This window comes from Hylobates moloch, unplaced genomic scaffold, assembly GCF_009828535.3.
Source record: "Hylobates moloch isolate HMO894 unplaced genomic scaffold, HMol_V3 SCAFFOLD_19, whole genome shotgun sequence".
Lineage (NCBI taxonomy): Eukaryota > Metazoa > Chordata > Mammalia > Primates > Hylobatidae > Hylobates > Hylobates moloch.
Window position 1 is genome coordinate 37,132,258 of NW_026652294.1, and position 19,236 is coordinate 37,151,493.

Consider the following 19,236-nt stretch of genomic DNA (forward strand, 5'->3'; position numbering starts at 1 on the left):
TTTCACCTTGTGTCTATAACAAGGTTTACTTTTTCCGAAACTTCCAGCTCACCCAGTAGTTGCCAGACACTTGTCATGTGCCAGAGGAATGGTCCCTAATGTCAAGGCCCTCACAACTGACTGTGTGTCTGGCACACACACACACACACACACACACGCATCTGAGAGAGGTGGGTTAAACAGAATCAGACATCCCTCTTCACTTATTTCTCCCACAGATTTTTTTTACCTTTTTTTTTTTTTTTTTTTGAGACGGAGTCTCGCTCTGTCGCCCAGGCTGGAGTGCAGTGGCGTGATCTCCACTCACTGCAAGCTCTGCCTCCCGGGTTCACGCCATTCTACCTCAGCCTCCCAAGTAGCTGGGACTACAGGCGTCCGCCACCACGCCCGGCTAATTTTTTGTATTTTTAGTAGAGATGGGGTTTCACTGTGTTAGCCAGGATGGTCTCGATCTCCTGACCTCGTGATCCACCTGCCTCGGCCTCCCAGAGTACTGGGATTACAGGTGTGAGCCACTGCGCCCGGCCTCACCTTTATTATGTCACATAAATTCTTTCCACAGTCAGCCAGGTAGCAATTAGTTATCCCCATTTTACAGATGGAGAAACTGAGGCTGGAGAAAGAAAAGACAAGGTCCTTACGTAAACATACGTTATAGTCTAGATAAGGTGGAAACAGGATGATACATTCTCTTCTTAGTCTCCTAGTAGGTCAGGAAACTGAGACTCAGAGATGGTAAGTGATATTCAGGGTCTCACCGCCAGGACGTGGTCAAATGGGGGCTTGAAGCTTGTGTTTGGATTTCCAGTCTGGGCTTTTCACATCTAGATCCACTGATTGGAAAGTGTCGGCTGCTTTCTGTAGCTGAAGTCCTGTGTGATTCACTGAGGGTTCCGTTTCCAACCTTTCTTTACCTATGGTATTACAACTAGGTCAAAGTAAGTAGAGAAATGGCTGTGGAGTTGGGGGCTGTGCTGTAGGACCCATGTGTAACAAGATGTGACATGTGGCAGGCACTTCAGACTAGCTCATGGCCGCTCACCAGGGTAAACTGTTAAATTTTTAGAGTTGTTGTGAGCCCATTATAAAACCATTGGGAGCTGAAAATCTTCTATAGTCGGAGTGTTTACATCACAGAAATTGGCAAAAGTACAAACCAGAGCTCTCCCTGTCGCATACTGAGAACCAGCTTACAGGCACATCACAGATTTAGACCCATTATAACCTGTAACCACGGCACCCTCAGGGCAGAGCTTAGGGCTGGCAAGAGGGACCAACGGGGCTGGTTCCATTAGTTTATCACAAAGGAAAGACTGTTCCCTGAACTTAGCCAAGTGGCCCTTGAGTCTGGCTGGAGACTGATTCCTAAGGCCAGCCATAGGCTGATGGCTGTGGCCCCTGCCTGTTCACCCAGAACCAAACTCAGCTTCAAGTCCAGTCCATTTCCCCGCTCCGGACTCAGTCGCCATTGCATGACCCACATAAATCCTCTCCACAGTCTGCCAGGTAGCAATGAGTTATCTCTCTTATACGGATGGAGAATCTGAGGGCTGGAGAAAGAAAAGACAAGGTCCTTACTTAAACATACTTTCTAGTCTAGATCAAGCTGAAACAGTCTGCAGTTTAGACCCCAGCCCTAGCTCTAGGCCAAGGACCGGACTCACCCAGGCCTTCTCCCTGCAGGTCCTATGTCTACGCCGGCTTGGAGGCCGGGGCGGAGTGTTACTGCGGGAACCGGCTGCCAGCGATGAGCGTCAGGCTGGAAGAGTGTAACCATGAGTGCAAAGGCGAGAAGGGCTCTGTGTGCGGGGCTGTGGACCGGCTCTCCGTGTACCGTGTGGACGAGCTGCAGCTGGGCTCCAGGAAGCGTGAGTGTGCCAGCCTCTCCCTGAGCTCTGTCCATCCCACTTGCTCTGGCTGCCCGTCCCCCACAACCTCTCAATCAAACTACCTGGGGCAGAACCTGTGCCAACCTCTGCCCTCCCTTCTCTATTGCCATCACTGGACAGGCTCCTGGCAGGGTGGGGATGGGGCTAGGGTCCATCAAAGGCTTAACTGCTTGAGTTCATGACTGAAGCATACCTTTGCTTGTCCCCTGCAGGAGAGATAAACTGATTAGGAGGCCTGGGTATGCCTCAGACATGCTGTGTGGCCTCCGGCAGCTCACTGCCCCTCTCTGAGCTACAGTCTATTTTGTAAATTGCAGAGGGAGGCCTAGATTTCTTTCTTTTTTTTAAATTTTATATCTTATTTTTTATTTTTGAGACAGAGTCTCACTCTGTCACCCAGGCCAGGCTAGAGTGCAGTGGAGCAATCTCAGCTCACTGCAACCTCCACCTCTCCGGTTCAAGTGATTCTCCTGCCTCAGCCTCCCAAGGAGCTGGGATTACAGGCACCTGCCACCACACCCGGCTAATGCTTTTTGTATTTTTAGTAGAGACGGGGTTTCATCACATGGGCCAGGCTGGTCTTGAATTACTGACCTCAGGTGATCTGCCTGTCTCAGCCTCCCAAAGTGCTGAGGTTACAGGTGTGAGCCATGCACCCAGCCAGGAGACCTAGATTTCTGGCAATGGTGTGAGCCAGATAATCAGAAAATTCCCTAACTATAAAGCACCTAGAAATGCTGCATAAAATTTAGCAAACATTATTGTAAATGCATAGCTGAACTAGCAGAAAAGTAAGGCAATCCCTTGGATCCAGAAATGAAGAAAGAACAAAGACCCACAGTGGAGAGAGTTAGAGATAGGCTGTGTGGCCGTGGGGCTCAGCGGAGGGAGGTCGCCAGGCTGCGTGGCCACTGTGTTTGGGTCTTAATGTCCAAGCAGAATAGGGAAGGAGGCCTTAGGCTTCTCAGGGTAAGGAATTGGGTTGAAACTTCTGTATACAGTGGGATTCAATTTGACTGAAATGTAAATCAGCGAAAGTTTAGATGAAAAAAAAATGTCACCCACCCATTCAGAGAGTTAGAACAAAGCTTGTCTGTCTTGACCTGAGCTTCAGGTGAAGACAAAAATCTTCCTAAGAATTTGTAACCACAGACTTGCATTTGTATGCATTTGGGGGTTCAAATTTATATGATCTGCCTGAAAGTTTCAACGTGAAAGTTGGCCCTGGGCCACCTGGAGGTTCTGGCAGAGGCAAACGCAGTGTCTCCTTGAGAGCTGTGCCACCAACCCAGGCGTAGGGGTGCCCAGCGGTGAATTCTCACTGAGTGCTGAGCCCACAGTTCAAAGTGGTAGAACTCAGGAGGAACCAAGCTGACACATCAGGCAGCAAGATTGGACTCCAGGGAATTTCAGTGCAAAGGGCTATCAAATAGAGATGGCCCTGAAGGGGCGCAGCTCAAAGAAGGAATTGGAAACTCAGGTTCGTCCTCCCTGCAAGATGATGAGCACAAATCCGCTTCCTCTAATCACAGAAGGCTCCTTTATAAAATAATAGGGCTGTGCGCTGTTGCACATGCTGGGGGCCACTCTTTTCATGGTTGGGAGAGGCAGGATGGGAAGGATTCAGAGCCTGGGAGACTACCCCCACCACTGGCAAGGGTTGGGCAGCGGTGTTGGAGGCAGAGGCACAGCCCAGGATCCAGGCTCACTGACTCACAGACACGACCGCCTCTGGTCATGCCCTAGTAACAGGGCTCCAGGAGAACTGATGGATTAGTTCAAGAATAGGGCAGAGCCCAGGTAAAGAGGTATCGGATCAGCCGGGCGCAGTGGCTCACGCCTGTAATCCCAGCACTTTGGGAGGCCAAGGCGGGCGGATCACGAGGTCAGGAGTTCGAGACCAGCCTGACCAACATGGTGAAACCCCGTCTCTACTAAAAATACAAAAATTAGCCAGATGTGGTGGCAGGTGCCTGTAATCCTAGCTACTCAGGAGGCTGAGGCAGGAGAATCGCTTGAATCCAAGAGGCAGAGGTTGCAGTGAGCCGAGATCACGCCATTGTGCTCCAGCCTGGGTGACAGAGTGAGACTCTATCTCAAAAAGAAAAAAAAAAAAAAAAGAGAGACATTGGATCAAAAGCTAAGGCTTCACAGGGGTTCTGGGAGGGCTGTCCTAGCAGGGAGTGAGTTTTCCAAGCAGCACAGAAGCCGAGCCCTGAGAACCGTGGGTGAACCTGAAGGCCATCCTGGTTGGCAACTGTCTGTGGGGTCACAGTGCCCCGGAGAGCTGCTCCATGTTTAACCCCCGCTGACCGGGTCTTCTTAGATGCCTCTTGCGTTCAGACAGGATGTGTCTGGGAGCTCAGGGGTCCAGATGGGGCAATGGGGTCAGGGGCGGAGAAACTGACAACACACCATTTAGCGGACGGGTTCATTAGTGACACCATTAACTTGACAGTTTCCCATCAACACCTACTCTGCCAGGCCGTGACCTCATACAGGGGTTTGCCATGGCACATGGGCAGAGTCCTATCCAGTCACCTGGATATGCAAATGGACTTCCTGAGGACCAAACTGCTCCACGCTAGCTTCTTGGAGCTTTTATTTCTTTGGTTTCAAACAACATTCCCGCGCCCAAGTAAGACCAATTCTATATGTGGACTCCTGGCGGCCCTCCCAGCCCCGTCTGCCTGCTCACTAATTGATTCTGAGAGGCATTTGTTTTGCTTTAGGTTGCCCATGGATTAAGAGACAGATGGTCCAATCATTCAAGCCAGCCCTAGATCCGGAGTTGGCTGACTTGCTGTCGTGGTTAGTGTTGAAGATGGTGTCCTAGCTGCCCCTTTGGGCAGGCTGTGGAGCCCCCTGTGAGGTAGCCTTGCCTTCCTGCCCCCTTCCTGAGGGGATGAGCTGACAGGATCTCTCTCAAGAGGTGACCAGGTGACCACCACTGTGAGCTGCAGCTTCTGCCAGCAAGGAGCATTCACAAGGAGTAAGGCCCACGAATGTGCTCCCCAGGTTGGAATCAGAGTGGGTTCTGAGCAAGTCATCAACGTCTTCGCCTTGGAGGCGTCATTCTGCCAAGTGACCCTCAGGCTCCCACCTGGGGAATGAGGGAGACTGGACTGTACCAGGTGACAACCTGTGTCCTGAGAGTCGCATCAATGAAGTGTGGAGGCAGCCAACACTTCCTTCTTTAGCGGCTCATGGACTGCTCACCTGTTGCAGTATATGCAGTGCCTTCCTGCTTTATCTCATTCAGTTCATTCATTCACTCGGCACGTAGTGGGCACCTGCTGTGTGTCAGGATCAGGGCTCGGTGTGGGGAACACAGGGGTCACCTAGGATGTAGCCTCCCCCCAGGAGCTGTGTTCTGGAGGCCTCATGGCCCCCTTTTGTCCCTCCCTGTGGCCCAGGGCTCGCTGAAATCTTGATCCCTCCCCCATCTCTGGATTGTGCCTGCCCTGATGACTCTCCCCATTGTGTGTTCTGTCCCCGTGGAGCTGGTTGAGGACCAGTGCCCAGTCCATTGAAATGTTTGTTCTTTGGGGCATCAATCATGCCAAAGAACAGGAAAGAGTTTTGTGAGCCCAGCACCTGCCACCACCCTCGACCTTGACACCAAAAGCCAGGGCAGACACACGGCGGTGGGGAGACGCGGCCCCATCAGCGGATGTGCGTGGGTCTACGTTGTTCCTCATGACCACCCTAAGAGCTGCGCTGTGTGTAGGTGAGGAAATTGAGGGTCTGAGCCCGAGACATGGCGGAGTTGCAGAGCTAGTCACTGGCAGTGCAAGGACTTGAACCTGAGCACTTCTGACCCTAAGCCCTGGCGTTTTCCCCACACTAGGCTGGTGTCTGTGCCCTAATAGGTCGTACCCTGACACGTGGACCACAGGTGCTGTGGTCGGTTGAGATGGGCTTCCAGATCCAGGGTTTGGTCCTACTTGGCAGATTCTGGCTGGTGAGAGGGTTTCTGTTTGCACCATGTGGTCTGGCAGCTAGAGAGCCGGGGGAGATGCTGAGCCCTGGGAGACCCCGTGTGGAGAGGAGCATGGGGGTAATAATCAGGATGCCATCTAGAGAAACCCTGATGAGTCTGGAAGAAATATGAGCAGTTGGTGCAAGAACATTCCAGAAAGTTTGTTCAGCTCCAAGGAAGCCAGCTAGGGCACTGGACTTTTCCACCTGGAGGTTCTACAGAGCAGCAGGAGGCTTGGCAGGAGGCTTCTTTGTAACATGGGCTTGAGGAGTGTTCCTAGAAATTGAGCAGGAGTTCAAGATCAGAGAGAGGCAAACATTGCAAAGAGGCAAAGCAGTGGTATGACTCCAACGGCACAGCAAGAACAAACATGGCCGGGTTTTGGATTTCCACGTCTGCTTTTCTTTTAATGCATCTTCTGGGAGGACATCGAATTTTTCACTATATCGCCTCTCAGGTAACCTACCATGGAAGGAATCTGGCACCTAGTAAATGCACCATCCAAATTTGTTGAAGGAAGGAAGGAAAAGGAAGGGAGGAAGGAAGGAAGGAGAAGGAAGGAAAGAAAGAAGGCAGGCAGGCAGGCAGGCATTATGGAGAACTGGCAGAAGCAAGAAAGGGAAGGAAGGAAGGAAGAAAAGGAAGGAAGGAAGGAAAGGAGAGGGAATGAAGGGAGGGAGGGAGGGAGGGAATGGAGAACTGGCAGAAGCAAGAGAAGGAAGGGAGGGAGGGAGGAAGGAAGGAAGGGAGGACGGGAGGGAGGGAGGAAGGAAGGAAGGAAAGAAGGGAGGAAGGAGTGACTTATGGAGAACTGGCAGAAGCAAGAGCTGAGCGCTGCAGTTTCAGGCAAGTGGTCCCTTGTAGATGACCGTGGACGGTCAAGGTCCTGATGCCTGGTTTCTCTCAGAAGCTCAGCATGACTATGTCCCACCCAGGGCTGTTTTCCCTCCCTGATTTAAACTCGCCTCCTAAGTTTATTTATACCTGTCTCAGGACCTAAAGCCAGCATTTTCCCTGGTGACAGGCACCAACAACTAGAAACCATCTCTTATCAGAAACCCCTCTCTTTCCCCCCAGGGCAGACTGCCACCTACCGCGGGTGCTTCCAACTGCCAGAGAACATCACGCACGCCTTCCCCAGCTCCCTGATACAGGCCAATGTGACCGTGGAGACTTGCTCGGGCTTTTGTTCCCAGAAAGTAAGACCAAATGATAATTTCACAACCCTTTCCTTTAAGTGTGTGTGGTGGTCCCGAGAGAGGGGGGCACATGTGCTGGGCTGCGGGTGTCCCCTCTGGCAGTCCAGATGGGAGCAGAGGATGGGGGCATGGATGGGAGACAGGCATACACCGGGTACCACAGAGGGAGCCGGCAGGGAGCCCTTCGCCTCTGTCCACCGTGTGAGGCTGGGTAGGGAATTGTCAGCAAGGCTTGAAAAGCCGAAAGGAGAGTGCCTTTCTGGATGCGAACTCTTGGCACAAGTGTCAGATGTTAAATTGACTTGGTCTGGAAGCCAGAAGATGCTGGCTCAGGACTTGGGGATAGCTGATGGATTTTCTTTTATTGGTGCTGACAGTGTTGGGCTGTGAATCTGATGACAAGGGCTGGAGCCACACTTGCATCTTTGGTTCAGCCTGGGCTGAGGAGTAGGGCGTGACCCCGTGGAGGGGCAGGGCTAGGCACCAAAGGCCACTGACCCCGCATTGCATGGTAGCTCCGGGGTGGGGAAAGTTGGTCAAGGCCAGAGGGGGCTTGCAAAAAGCAGGGCCTGGAGTGTGTGAAGCAAGGCTGGGGAGACCCAGCAGACTGTGTCCGAAGAACACTGAGATCTCGGGCTGGAATCAGGCACACTCCAGATTGGTGTGGATGCTATGGCTCTAGAAATGGCCCTCGGTGGCAGTGGGCTTGAGGCTGGGGCTGTTTCACATGCGCTGGGATTGCAGTACCCTCAATGTGGCTTTGGTACTTGGCAATGTAATAGAACAGGGCTAAGGTGAGAGGATGGCCTTGGCCAGGATGATGATGACGATGATGACAATCAACAGAAGCTGCCATTCGCTGATCACTCATTCCATGCCAGGTACTGTTCCAAGCGCTTTATGGGTTAACTCATTTAATCCTCCTAACAACCCTACAGCTAGGTGCTATGATTATCTGCATTTTCCAGGTGAGGAAACTGAGGCAGAGAGTTTGAGCCATGTGCCTGAGGTCACACAGCCAGTAAGTGGTGGGGTCAGGATTTGAACTCAGGTAGCTCCATAGTCTGCTGTGGGTTGAAGGGTGCGGGGTGGACTTCAATGAGAGCAGATGTGATCGGACCTGCAGGAGCAGCACAGCCATCCTCTGCTGCACCCCCCACTCCCGCTCTCCCTGCTTCCCGTGTTCCTCTGCGCTCTGGGGACGCCTCCTTTGGACGGGGCTGGAGAACAAAGCCGTTCACATGTGCTTTCTTCTTGTCCAAGTGCATCCTTTGAAGTGGCTCTCCTGCATCACCAGCATTTCCGAAGCCACAGCCGAGGATGTCTTGGGCATCACGGCACCCACGACACAACGAAATGAGCCAAAAAGGCAGTTTGTTGATTTGCAGACATCTGGCCTGGGGACCTCCTCATCCCTTCTCCTCCTCATGGGAGCAGAGCGATGGGCAGAGGCAGCAAGGATGCCCGCTCAGCTGCCAGCCCTGCTGGTGCTCTCAGGAGAATGAGCCACCCTCCCAGGGCTTCCCTCGCACCTGCAGCTCAGAGCAGTTCCCTTGAGAGGCCCTCTCTTTGGAATCAAAGGAACTCTGTGGTCCAGACCAGGCTGAAGGCAGGCCTCCCTTGAGCAACCAGCTTGGAGAGTCCTGCTATGTGCTGGGCATGGCACTAGGAGCCTTCCTGCGGGGGGTTATCTGCTTTAATCCTCCAAGTAGCTCCCAATGGGAGATACTCAGATGCCTGCTTGCTGCGAGAGGCTGGGCAGGTGTGCAGAGCTGAGAGCCTTCACACACAGGCACAGAGCGGCCGGCTTTGCAGCCCCTGCTCCTGACACCACACACAGACACACACAGGCACAGAGCGGCCGGCTTTGCAGCCCCTGCTCCTGACACCACACACAGCCCACGGTTTTACACGCTGCTGCCATTCGGTGTTGTGGAAAGGGGAAGAGACGGAGAAGATGAGGAGGAAGAGGAGGGAAAGAAAGGGGTGGCCCTTGTGGCCATGAGCCATTAGTGTTTCAGACTAGTTTTAAATAGGGACATGCTTACTTGGAGCACAATGAAGACGCCAAAGGGCATAGCAGGGAAGCCTTCCTCTCACTCCATGCGTTTCCTTGCCTGGATTGTCCTGGCTTCTCATGTCTACTTCCAGAGAGACTGAATATTCAAGCAACTGCATCCTTGCCCATTCTGTAATCAGCCGTGCAGCCAGGCAGGAGCTGCACCCGCCCTTCTGCACTGAACTCTTCACTGGACAGCCTGTCTCGGAGATTGTCTCACATCGCGACACAAAGTGCTTTCTCATTCTTTTTTACCATTACACGGAGGTCCTATAATTTATTTAACCAGTTTAGCATTTCGCCTATTTCCAGCCTTCACAAACAATGCGGCAGTGACTACCTGTGTATGTACGTAGATCACTTTGTGTGAGTGAATCTGTAAGAAAAATATTCCTTGGAGATGCTGGGTCAAAGACTGAGTGTCTTTATCATTTTGGTAAACTTTGTCAAGTTGTCCTTGGCAAAGATTGTATTCATTTTACACCCCAATCAGTGATGTGTGAGGGGGAGGCAAGCCACCCTCGTAACCCTTCTTTTGTGTGTGTTGGGGGGTTCAAAGCAGCATTTTAGGCAAATGCCTGTTTTCTGGGACTCCTCCCTTTGTGTACCTCATTAGGGCCCAGAGAGTTCTTTTTTATTTTTTTTTGCGACAGTGTTCCGCTCTGATGCCCAGCTTGGAGTACAGTGGTGTGATCATAGCTCACTGTAGCCTCTGCCTCCTGGGCTCAAGTGATCCTCCCACCTTGGCCTCCTGAGTAGCTGTGACTACAGGCACACACTACCATGCCCAGCTAATTTTTTTGTGTATTTTTTGCAGAGACGGGGGGGCGGGAGGGGGGGGTCTCACCAAGTTGCCCAGACTGGTCTCGAACTCCTGGGCTCAAGCAATCTGCCCTCCTTGGCCTCCTGAAGTGCTGGGATTACAAGCATGAGCCACTATGCCTGGCTGGTCCAGAGAGTTCGTATTTGTGATTACAGACAAGAATTTAAAGGCTTATAACTCTTCAACTTGTATTTTCAGCCTTCCTTCATATTTCCTGGCATAAATCCAGACTGCTGCAGTTTCACACTGGAGCATGTGCCAGAAGATACACGCAGGCTCTTGGTGTCTTGTGCTATTACACCTTAGCACCTCGTCCATCTCCCCTCACAGTGCATTTCAAGGACAAGTTCCCTTCTCTGCTCTGGCCGGAGCAGTCGTGAATTGTTTGGATCAGAATTACATGGAAAGGGCATCCAGGTTTCTCAGAAACAGCCTGTGTCCTCAGCACTCACAACACTGGAGCCAGTGCTGACACCTGATCCTTATCCGGGCGCCTCTGCGTGGTCGGATGGGACTGGGAGGGTGGTGTTTCCTGAGTTCCATTGTTTAGGGCTGCAACATTTGCAGCTATGAGGAATAGAGTCATCATTTCCAGCTTTAAAGTTTAAAGTGGGTATTGGCAGCGCATATTTAGTGGGACTTGGCAAAACGCAAATGCTGGGACGGTGGGCACAGCCAGGGGCAGGTGACTTTCACTGGTGGCAGAGTAAGGGCAGTGCCTGAAGGGGGTGAAGAAGGCTTGGAAGGAGGCTGAGAAAGGAAGATGGTTGCAACTTTTGGGAAGGGTTGGAGCTGGAGGATGTGGGGCAGTGTTGGCAGGTGGCTGAGGGGATTAAGGAGTGTGTTCCAAGAAGAGGCGACTGCTGAGCAGGAACCAGGTGGCGGGAAAGCAGCCCAGGTGGCCAAGCGTGCAGGGTTACTTGGGGTGCTGTGAAAGGTCAGGGGGCACAAATTGCAGAGGGCCTTGTGATACAAGAGTTATTAAGAAGTTATTTTAGGCAGATAGTAAGGTTCTGGGTGGAAATTTTCCTGTAATAAGAAACAACCCCCAAACCATCTCTTTTCTAATAGAAAAGGCAGCTTAAAGGGCCAGGCACGGTGGCTCATGCCTGTAATCCCCCACTGAGGTGGGCGGATCATGAGTTCAAGAGATTGTGACCATCCTGGCCAACATGGTCAAACTCCGTCTCTACTGAAAATACAAAAATTAGCCAGGTGTGGTGGTGCCTGCCTGTAGGCCTAGCTACTCGGGAGGCTGAGGGAGGAGAATCGCTTGAACCTGGGAGGCGGAGGTTGCAGTGAGCCGAGATCACACCACTGCGCTCCAGCCTGGGCGACAGAGTGAGACTCTGTCTCAGAAAAAAAAAAAAAAGAGAGAAACTAGGTTCACTCAGTATGGTGATTCCCACCGTCTTTTCCTTGTCACCAGGTGTACCAAGTGTCATGGCCACCTCCAGATAACACCATGTGTTCAGAACATCATGGCGACCTGCATTTGCATATTAAAGGGCTAAGGTGGGAGGGCCAGGTTTTTCAAGGGCTACGTAAATGACACACCCGGTCAAACCAATCCCCTGGGCCTTGTGGAACTCAGACACCGCCTCCTCCAGCATCCCAGTATAAGCAGCCACTTTTCCCCTGCACACGGGGTTTTCTCTTTGTTCGAATCCCCCCTCTCTCTGTCTCTGTATGGGGGAGCTGTTTTCTTCTTCCTTCCTTCTTTCTTGCCTATTAAACTTTTCAGTCCTTAAAATCACCCCACGTGTGTCCGTGTCGTTTTATCTAAACCGGCATGAGACCAAGAACCCTGGTGTTCCTGCAGTCATCAGAGCCGTATCACTTGGATGCCTGCCTCAAGGTTTAGACTTTTTTCAGTGGCTGGGAGGGCGCTACTGTTGGTGTGGCAGGGAGGGGCTGGTATGGCTTGTGTGGCACTTTATAGCTGCAGGTATGATGTTCTGGAGCAGGGAGAGGATGAGAGCTAATAAAGAAGGGAGTAGGTCTAAGAGACACCACAGGGTCGGAATCCACAAGACAGGATGTGGGGGCATGAAAGAAGAAGAAGGGGGAACCCTCAGGGAGGAGGATGAGGCATGGATGGCGTTGGGCATGGGTCGGGGCAGCTGACCTGTCCAGTGCGGGAGGGAAGTTCTCCTTGGATCCTTCTGGGAGACGGCATTTCTCAGGGGTACCCTCAGAGATGCCTTGGCAAAGCTACCACAGAAGTCGACCTGTGACCTGGTTCTGGAGTTAGGGATTTCACGTAGGGCAAGAACAGTGCCCTGAATGTCATGCCTTTAAGTAAAACCACCGTCTGCCCAATGGAGCGAGCCTTTGGCTCCCAGATTGTCCATCCATTCTTGCTTGTCTCGCCCGTGGATGTGGGCGTAACTTGAACTCAAACCGTCTGTACTGTTAGCCCCTCGGCTCTGAGCTCTGCAGATGCCTGGCAGGGGTTTTGCTGGAATTCTGACTTCACTCTAGAGCAGGGGTTCACAGCCTTGGATCTGTTGGCGTTTGGGGTTGGATATTACTCGTGTTGGGATCTGTCTGTGCATTGTAGGATATCTAGCAGCATCCCTAGCCTCTACCCACTAGATGCCAATAGCACATCTTCCCTCAGCCTGTGACACACAGTCCCCAGACATTGCCGTATATCCTCTGGAAGGTAAAATCACCCCTGGTTGAGAACCACAGCCCTGGAGAGCCACCTGAAGATGCCAGGCAGCCATGCCCAGGCATGGCCCATATCCCCGTGGGGCTGAATCCTGGGGCGCAGTAGTCTCTTCCAACCATTGTTGAGGATGGAGAAGCAAATTCTGCCTCCAGCATTGAGGTCCGATGGATGTGAAATTGGTTGGAAGTTGATCTGACCCAGACCTGCAGAAGCCAGGGACCTCTTTGCAAGGAACGGTATCCTGTCTTCCCTCCTGAATGTTGAGGGTGGCGAGAGAGGTGAATTTGGGGATGTCTGGCTGTATTTGCCTGCTCTGAAGTGCCAAGCACGTCCTCTCTGGAAAGGCCAGTGGTGCAGAGGCTGCCTGGCAGTCCCGGTGGCAGCTTTATCTCATCCTAATTTGGCCAAAAAACAAGCTCAAATGTCCTATGATGTGGGAATGGTTAAATTATGCCATGGCCATACAGTGGACTATAATACAACCATTGAAAATGTTTTCAAAGACTTTGATGATGGAAAATGCTCACAGTAGAATGTTAAAAGGGGCAGAGCTGAGCCTGGGGGTAGGAAGCTAGGGGCTTAATAGAGCTGGCTGGGAGCGGCAGATGTGAGAGGTGGGGCTTGGAAACAGGAAAAGAGGAGGGGGTTCCTTGTAGTGCCCCCACTTTTGAGCACCATCTGAGGCTTATTTGTGGCCCCAGATAAAATGTCTACTGTTTTTTGCTAGTTCGTGAAAATGGATTTGGGGAGCTCCAAGAGTGTAGTTTGACAGAAAAAGAACATTCCAGGCTATATCCGCATCTTAATGATCTGACTCTCTGCCAGCAAGAGGGACTTGACCAATGTAATGTGTTTTTAAAGCCCAGTCAAATGATCTTGTCTAATTTCCTGTGCTCGTACTGGAGATGGAAAGAGACCTGCTTATTCTCAGTCCCCTTCAGGATCCTGTTGGCTCCTTCGTTCCAATGCAAGGCGACAGTGAGCAGGGGGCAGCTTCGATATTTGCATTGCTACCAATTCAGATCTGGAGTAATTAGTTTTGTTGCCTGATATTTGTGCTCAAGTAGATAGGCCATTTGTGGGGGTGCTCCGAAAGGAGGCTGATGAGCGAAATCTAACACCATCTGCAAATAGGTTACTAATGTGAGACACTCCACCAGCGATTATACCTTGTGATGTGAGGTTTGTTCTCCCAGCAGCTGTTAGTGATTCTACTGATAAAGGAATCACAGGGAGAAGAGGAAGAGAGGTGTTGCCCTTTCTTTTTTCCCTCTTTTAGCCTCTTTTGGGTGTCTAAATTCTTTATGCATTAATCACCTGGATGTTTTCCCATTGACATTTCTTCTAAGTTTTTTTGTTTCTTTGGCCATTTAATGGTGGTGCTCACCCAGCCACCTTTCAAATGGAAAAGCATGCATTAATATGGAACCTGTTTGTTCTCAGCTGGGCAGCTGCTCTTGCAAAATCCACTTGGATCCCGATAAATTCGGTCTATCCAAGGTAGCCTTATGGTCTCCATGGGGCACCCAAGTTCATGTCTTTGCCAAGGGTTCGGTCTGTAAGAGTCTGGGTTTTGTGAGCCTTGAGAATAGGAATTTTCTCTTTGACAAAATGCTGTAGTCATTCCAAGAGCTATTGGATATGCTTTGAATTGCTTATAAAAAGTCTGTGGTAAACCTGTTGATATTGTACTCTCTGTGTATTTTGAAAAACACGTATTGTTTTTTGGGGGGTTAACACATATCTATTTTAGAGAATTTGAAAATTTTCCAAGTGCAGAAATAAAAATAGAACGCACCTGTAACAACTAATAACATTGAACATCTTTTTGGTCTTTTGTTCTAGGTGTGTTTCTACGTAATTCGTTTTATAAACATTGACTCATTCCTTCTCACATTTGTTCCTGTTTCTCATTGAATATGTTGTGAGCGTTTTCTTTCACCGTGCTGTGCCTTACGGCTTATTGGCATTCTGTCCTCTCCTGAGGGACATTTAGGCCATTTCCTTTCTTTTTTTTTCTTTTTCCTTTTTGCTATTATAAACAATGCTGCCACAAACATCCTTGAAAATAAGCCTCTGAGCACATCCATAAGTATTTCATCGGGCTATATTGGCAGATAACGAATCGCTGGGGCAAAGGATAGGTACATTTTGTATGAGCCCTTTTAAGACTTTTTATACATTTTGGGAAGTGTGTCTTCTAGCCTCATCCTTCTGAAGCTGGTAAAAGGGCTTTAGAGTCGTGGTAACCTGGCTTCATATTCCTACCCTGCCACTGTCCCATTTTGTGATTCCGGCCAGATCACATAACACAGAGCCTTAGTCTTCTCATCTGCTAAATGGGATGGGTGGAGATGAAAGTGCCTCACCAGACTGAAAAGGATTCAGTGACTTTGTGGACACGAATGATTTTGTGATTTATGTTTTGGGGTGTGTCTGGAGTAGCGAGTGTTCCAGACAATGCTTATGATCGTTGTGATTATTCAGTGTCCCCTAGTTCTTTCAGTATGTGGGGGATGTTTGAGAAGCTTCCTGGGATGAAGAGTCAGTCCTTTGCCAGGTCAGTGGAAAGCAGGCACCTCAGGATCCCAATGGTTGGGCGGTTCTGAGTCACACCGTGTTTCACAGACTCTTCTGTCTGAAGGATGTTTGTTTGGCTTTGACAGGGAGGGTGTTGCCTGGGGTGGTTGGTGGGTTAAGTAGGTCTGCTGTCTGGGGTTCAAGTCTTCAGAGAGCCATCCGCCCCTGGAGACATCCCACATCCCACAGGGTCCCCTGGAGACACTCTGACATTTGCCACAAACAATCATGCTTGGCCTGCTCTCACATGCATAGAGTGGATATTGCAGCCTCTGTTTAGGGTGTGTGCTACAGCGCACGGAGAAAGGAACTGGTGAGTGCACTCTTTACGTCAAGAAAAGTGGATGTTGTCGGGGTGGGAGGAAGCTCCTGCCTCTGCCCCCAAGCATTTGCCTCCGCTGGACTCAGCCCATCCATGTTTACTGAGTATCTACTCTCCGAAAGGCACTTCAAGAGTATTTCAATCCGCTGATCCCCCATGTGGATGGAGGAACCAAGACTCAATTCAGCTAAATTTAAACTCACACCTATAGACTCCAGAGCCTGTGTTAGCCCATTTGCATTGCTGTAAAGGAATACCTGAGGTTGTGTAATTTATAAAGAAAAGAGATTTATTTGGCTCATGGTTCTGCAAGTTGTATAAATATGGCCCCAGCATCTGCTTCCGGTGAGGCCTCAGGAAGCTTCCAATCATGGTAGAAGGTGAAGGGGAAGCCAGCATATCTCATGGTGAGAGACTGAGCAAGAGATGGGGAGGAGGTACCAGGCTCCTATAAACAACCAGCTCTCCGTGAACTGACAGCAAGGACTCCCTTATTCATTACCAAAGGGGTGGTGCTAAGCCATGCATAAGGCATCCCCGCCCCTATGATCTAACCCCTCCCACCAGGCCCCACCTCCAACATTGGGGGTCACATTTCAATATGAGATTTGGAGGGGACACATATCCAAACTCTGTGAGAGCCCTTAGTCATTAAACTGCCCCTTTTGCAGAGGATAAAGCCAAGGCTCAGAGATGCCCAGTTGCTCGTTGGCAGTCCACGGATGGGATTCCAAGCCCGTAGTTCCTGATGACAAGCTTTGGGTTGGTTCCATTACCAGCATCTGCCTCCCCAAATCACAAGGCCGCATTCTCAGTTACAGCATCACTGGACAAGTTTTCAGCCAACCTGACATATGCCTGAAAGCAAAAGTCTGCCCCCTTTGTCCCCAGTCACTTGAAGTCATCTTTGTGGGTGTCTTCTTTCCTTTTTGTACCTTGAATATCCAGATCTGCCTCTGGAGTGAAGGGAACTGCTCTGGAGGCAAGAGACTGGCAGAGCTAACCTCCATATTGGTTTGCAGATTTCACTGGAAACCCAGCACATCCATGTATTTGCCTCTCGGGAGTTGAGCTGTGTTGACGTGGCAAGGCCCTGGACTCGGAGTCCAGAAGGCTGGCTCCTTTTCCCACTCACCTGGCAGGCTGGGCATCCTGGGCTGTTCACTGCCTACCTCCGAACCTCAGTTTCCCCGTCTGTGATCCCTGAAATCTCTGTCATTCTGTGTAATCCTGGGGATCCTGAGAAAAGTGCTCAAGGAGGAACGAAGATGGAGGAGATGATGCCGAGAGGGGCTGGTTTGTTACAGAGGTCCCGCCTGGGACCTTGCCCCTTACCTGGAAGAATGTTCACTCCTTGACCTAGTGGCCACAGACCAAGCCTCCCGCATGTGGATCCCCACCAGCCCCAGAGCCCTGCCCTTGCTGAGTCATGACCCTGCTCTAGGCTGAATGCCCACCCATACCTCAGCCCAGCCCACACTAGCCCTGCACCCAGACCGAGCCAGGCAGGCTGTAGATGCAGGATCAGGATGAGGATGTGTATCTTTCTGCCCTCGGACACAGGCTGAGCCAGCTCTTTCCTTAACCCCTCACCTATCTGATTGAAACATCCCAAATCTATCTTCTCACTTTCTTTTGCTGCCTTGCATTCTTGGACCCTTTTTTCCTCTTCTTTCTCTCACTGAAGCGCCCTTTCTCTCTCTCACTGAAGCATAGGGTAGGGTGTGGGGAGCAGGGAAGTTGGCAGAGAGATAAGATTCATCAATATTTAATTTTTATGGAAATCATGTCCTAGAAATCCCCAAGGGGCTGAAAATTGTTCTGTGTTTTCAGAATCCAGTGATGTCGCTGAAGCGGTGATGTTGTAGATAAAACCACATTACTGTCTGCAGCTCTCCTGTCGCTCTGCAAACACCCGGAAACTTGACAGTTTAATCCACTCAAGGAAGCAAAAAGGTTCGGGTCACTGCTGGGGGCAGCCCATTCTCCAGTCCTGGGATATAAGATTGTGAGGCATCAACTTCAGCGGGGCTGTTACCACTGGGAAGGGAGACGGAACCAGCGTGCCTTGAGTAGATTTACCATGCTGGTGAATTTTTTTTCCTTGGAACAGGAATCCCAGGACAGCAGAGCCCCCTCTGGGCCTTCTATTGTGGGGAAGATTTGCTTAGAGATAACGGGCTTTCTTCTCTCTCATGCCTGTGGTGCAGTTAACCCAATGACCAGCAGAAAAATCAGACCCAAGTTAGTTTCCAGCAGCTTCTGGTGCGGTTGGGATTTGGAAGGGACATTCATTTGTTTCTTCATTCATTCACCCATCCAGTCATTTCTTCATTCATCTAACATTTATTGAGCATCTGCCATGTGCAAGGCACTTTTCTAGATTCTGAAAATATAACAAAGCACACGAAAAACACAACAACCCTGCTTATGTTCTTGTGGAAAGAGGCAGACAACAAACCAGGTAAATAAGTAAATTATATAGTATGTTGTATGGTGATCCACGTCATGGAGGAAAAGGAAGTAGGAATCATAGGTGTTTACCCATGAGAAATGCAAACTTTTTTGGACTAAAAGGCTTGCACAAGAATGTTCAGAGGACCATTATTCCCAATAGCTAAAAACCGGGAACAGCCCAGATGTCAATCCACAAGTGGATGAATCAACAAACCAGTGCATCCTTGGATGGAATACTACGCAGCAATGAAAAGGAATGATCCACAGACACAGATAACAACATGAATGGATTTGACAAATATTTTTCTGAATGAAAGAAGCCAGGCACACAAAAACATGTGCTGGGTGATTCTATTTATATGACTTTCTAGTATAGATAAAACGAATCCATGGCGATAGAAATCTGAAAGGTGGTTGCTCTGGGGAGGGAAGGAGGATGTTGAATGGGGAGAGGGGCCTCTGGTGTCACGGATGTGCTGCCTGTCTTGATTGAATGGTACACCTGGGATCAGAGCATGTCATCAGATAGGTTATTACACAAAACTGTAAAGCATGGTGAGGGAATAGGATGTGTTGGTGATGGTGGGAAGAGTTTGCAACTTGAAAAGGGGGTGGCCAGGGAAGGCCCCATGGAGAAGATGACTTGAAGAAAGTGAGGGAGAGAGCTATGAGGGTATCTGGGTGAAGGGCATTCCTGGCAGGGGGAACAGCAAGTGCAAAGGCCCTGAGGTGGGATCATGAGTGGAGAAGTCAGGGAACAGCAAGGAAGCCACTGCATTCATCAACTTGGCTGCTATGACGGAGTGCCACAGACTGGGTAGTGTAAACAACAGACATTTATTTTCTCATTCTGGAAGCTGAAAGACTGAGATCAAGGTCTCAGCAGGGTTGGTTTCTTCCGAGGCCTCCCCGCTTGGCTTGCAGACAGCAGCCTTCTTACTATGTCCTTGCGTGCTTGTCCCTTGGTCTGTGTGTTGGCTGTATCCTAACCTCCTCTTCTCGTAAGGACCTTTGTCATATTAGATTAGGGCCTACCCTGATGGCCTCATTTGAACTTAATTATCTCTGTAATCCCAGCACTTTGGGAGGCCGAGGCGGGCAGATCACCTGAGGTCAGGAGTTCAAGACCAGACTGGCCAACATGGTGAAACCCTATCTCTACTAAAAATACAAAAAGTAGCCAGGCATGGTGGCAGATACCTGTAATCCTGGCTATTCGGGAGGCTGAGGTAGGACAATCGCTTGAAC

The 19,236-nt window shown here is 50.4% G+C and overlaps 1 protein-coding gene across 6 annotated transcripts in view; it reads left to right on the forward strand.

The window, feature by feature from the left end:
* Positions 1 to 19,236, forward strand: part of WSCD1 (WSC domain containing 1) — a 54,974-nt gene that overhangs the window by 18,782 nt on the left and 16,956 nt on the right. For all 6 annotated transcript variants that reach the window (XM_032138371.2, XM_058431450.1, XM_032138373.2 and 3 more), the window contains 2 exons: positions 1,684 to 1,868; positions 6,949 to 7,070. In XM_032138371.2, coding sequence (XP_031994262.1) covers positions 1,684 to 1,868; positions 6,949 to 7,070 — 307 coding nt within the window. The remainder of the gene's footprint in view (positions 1 to 1,683; positions 1,869 to 6,948; positions 7,071 to 19,236) is intronic.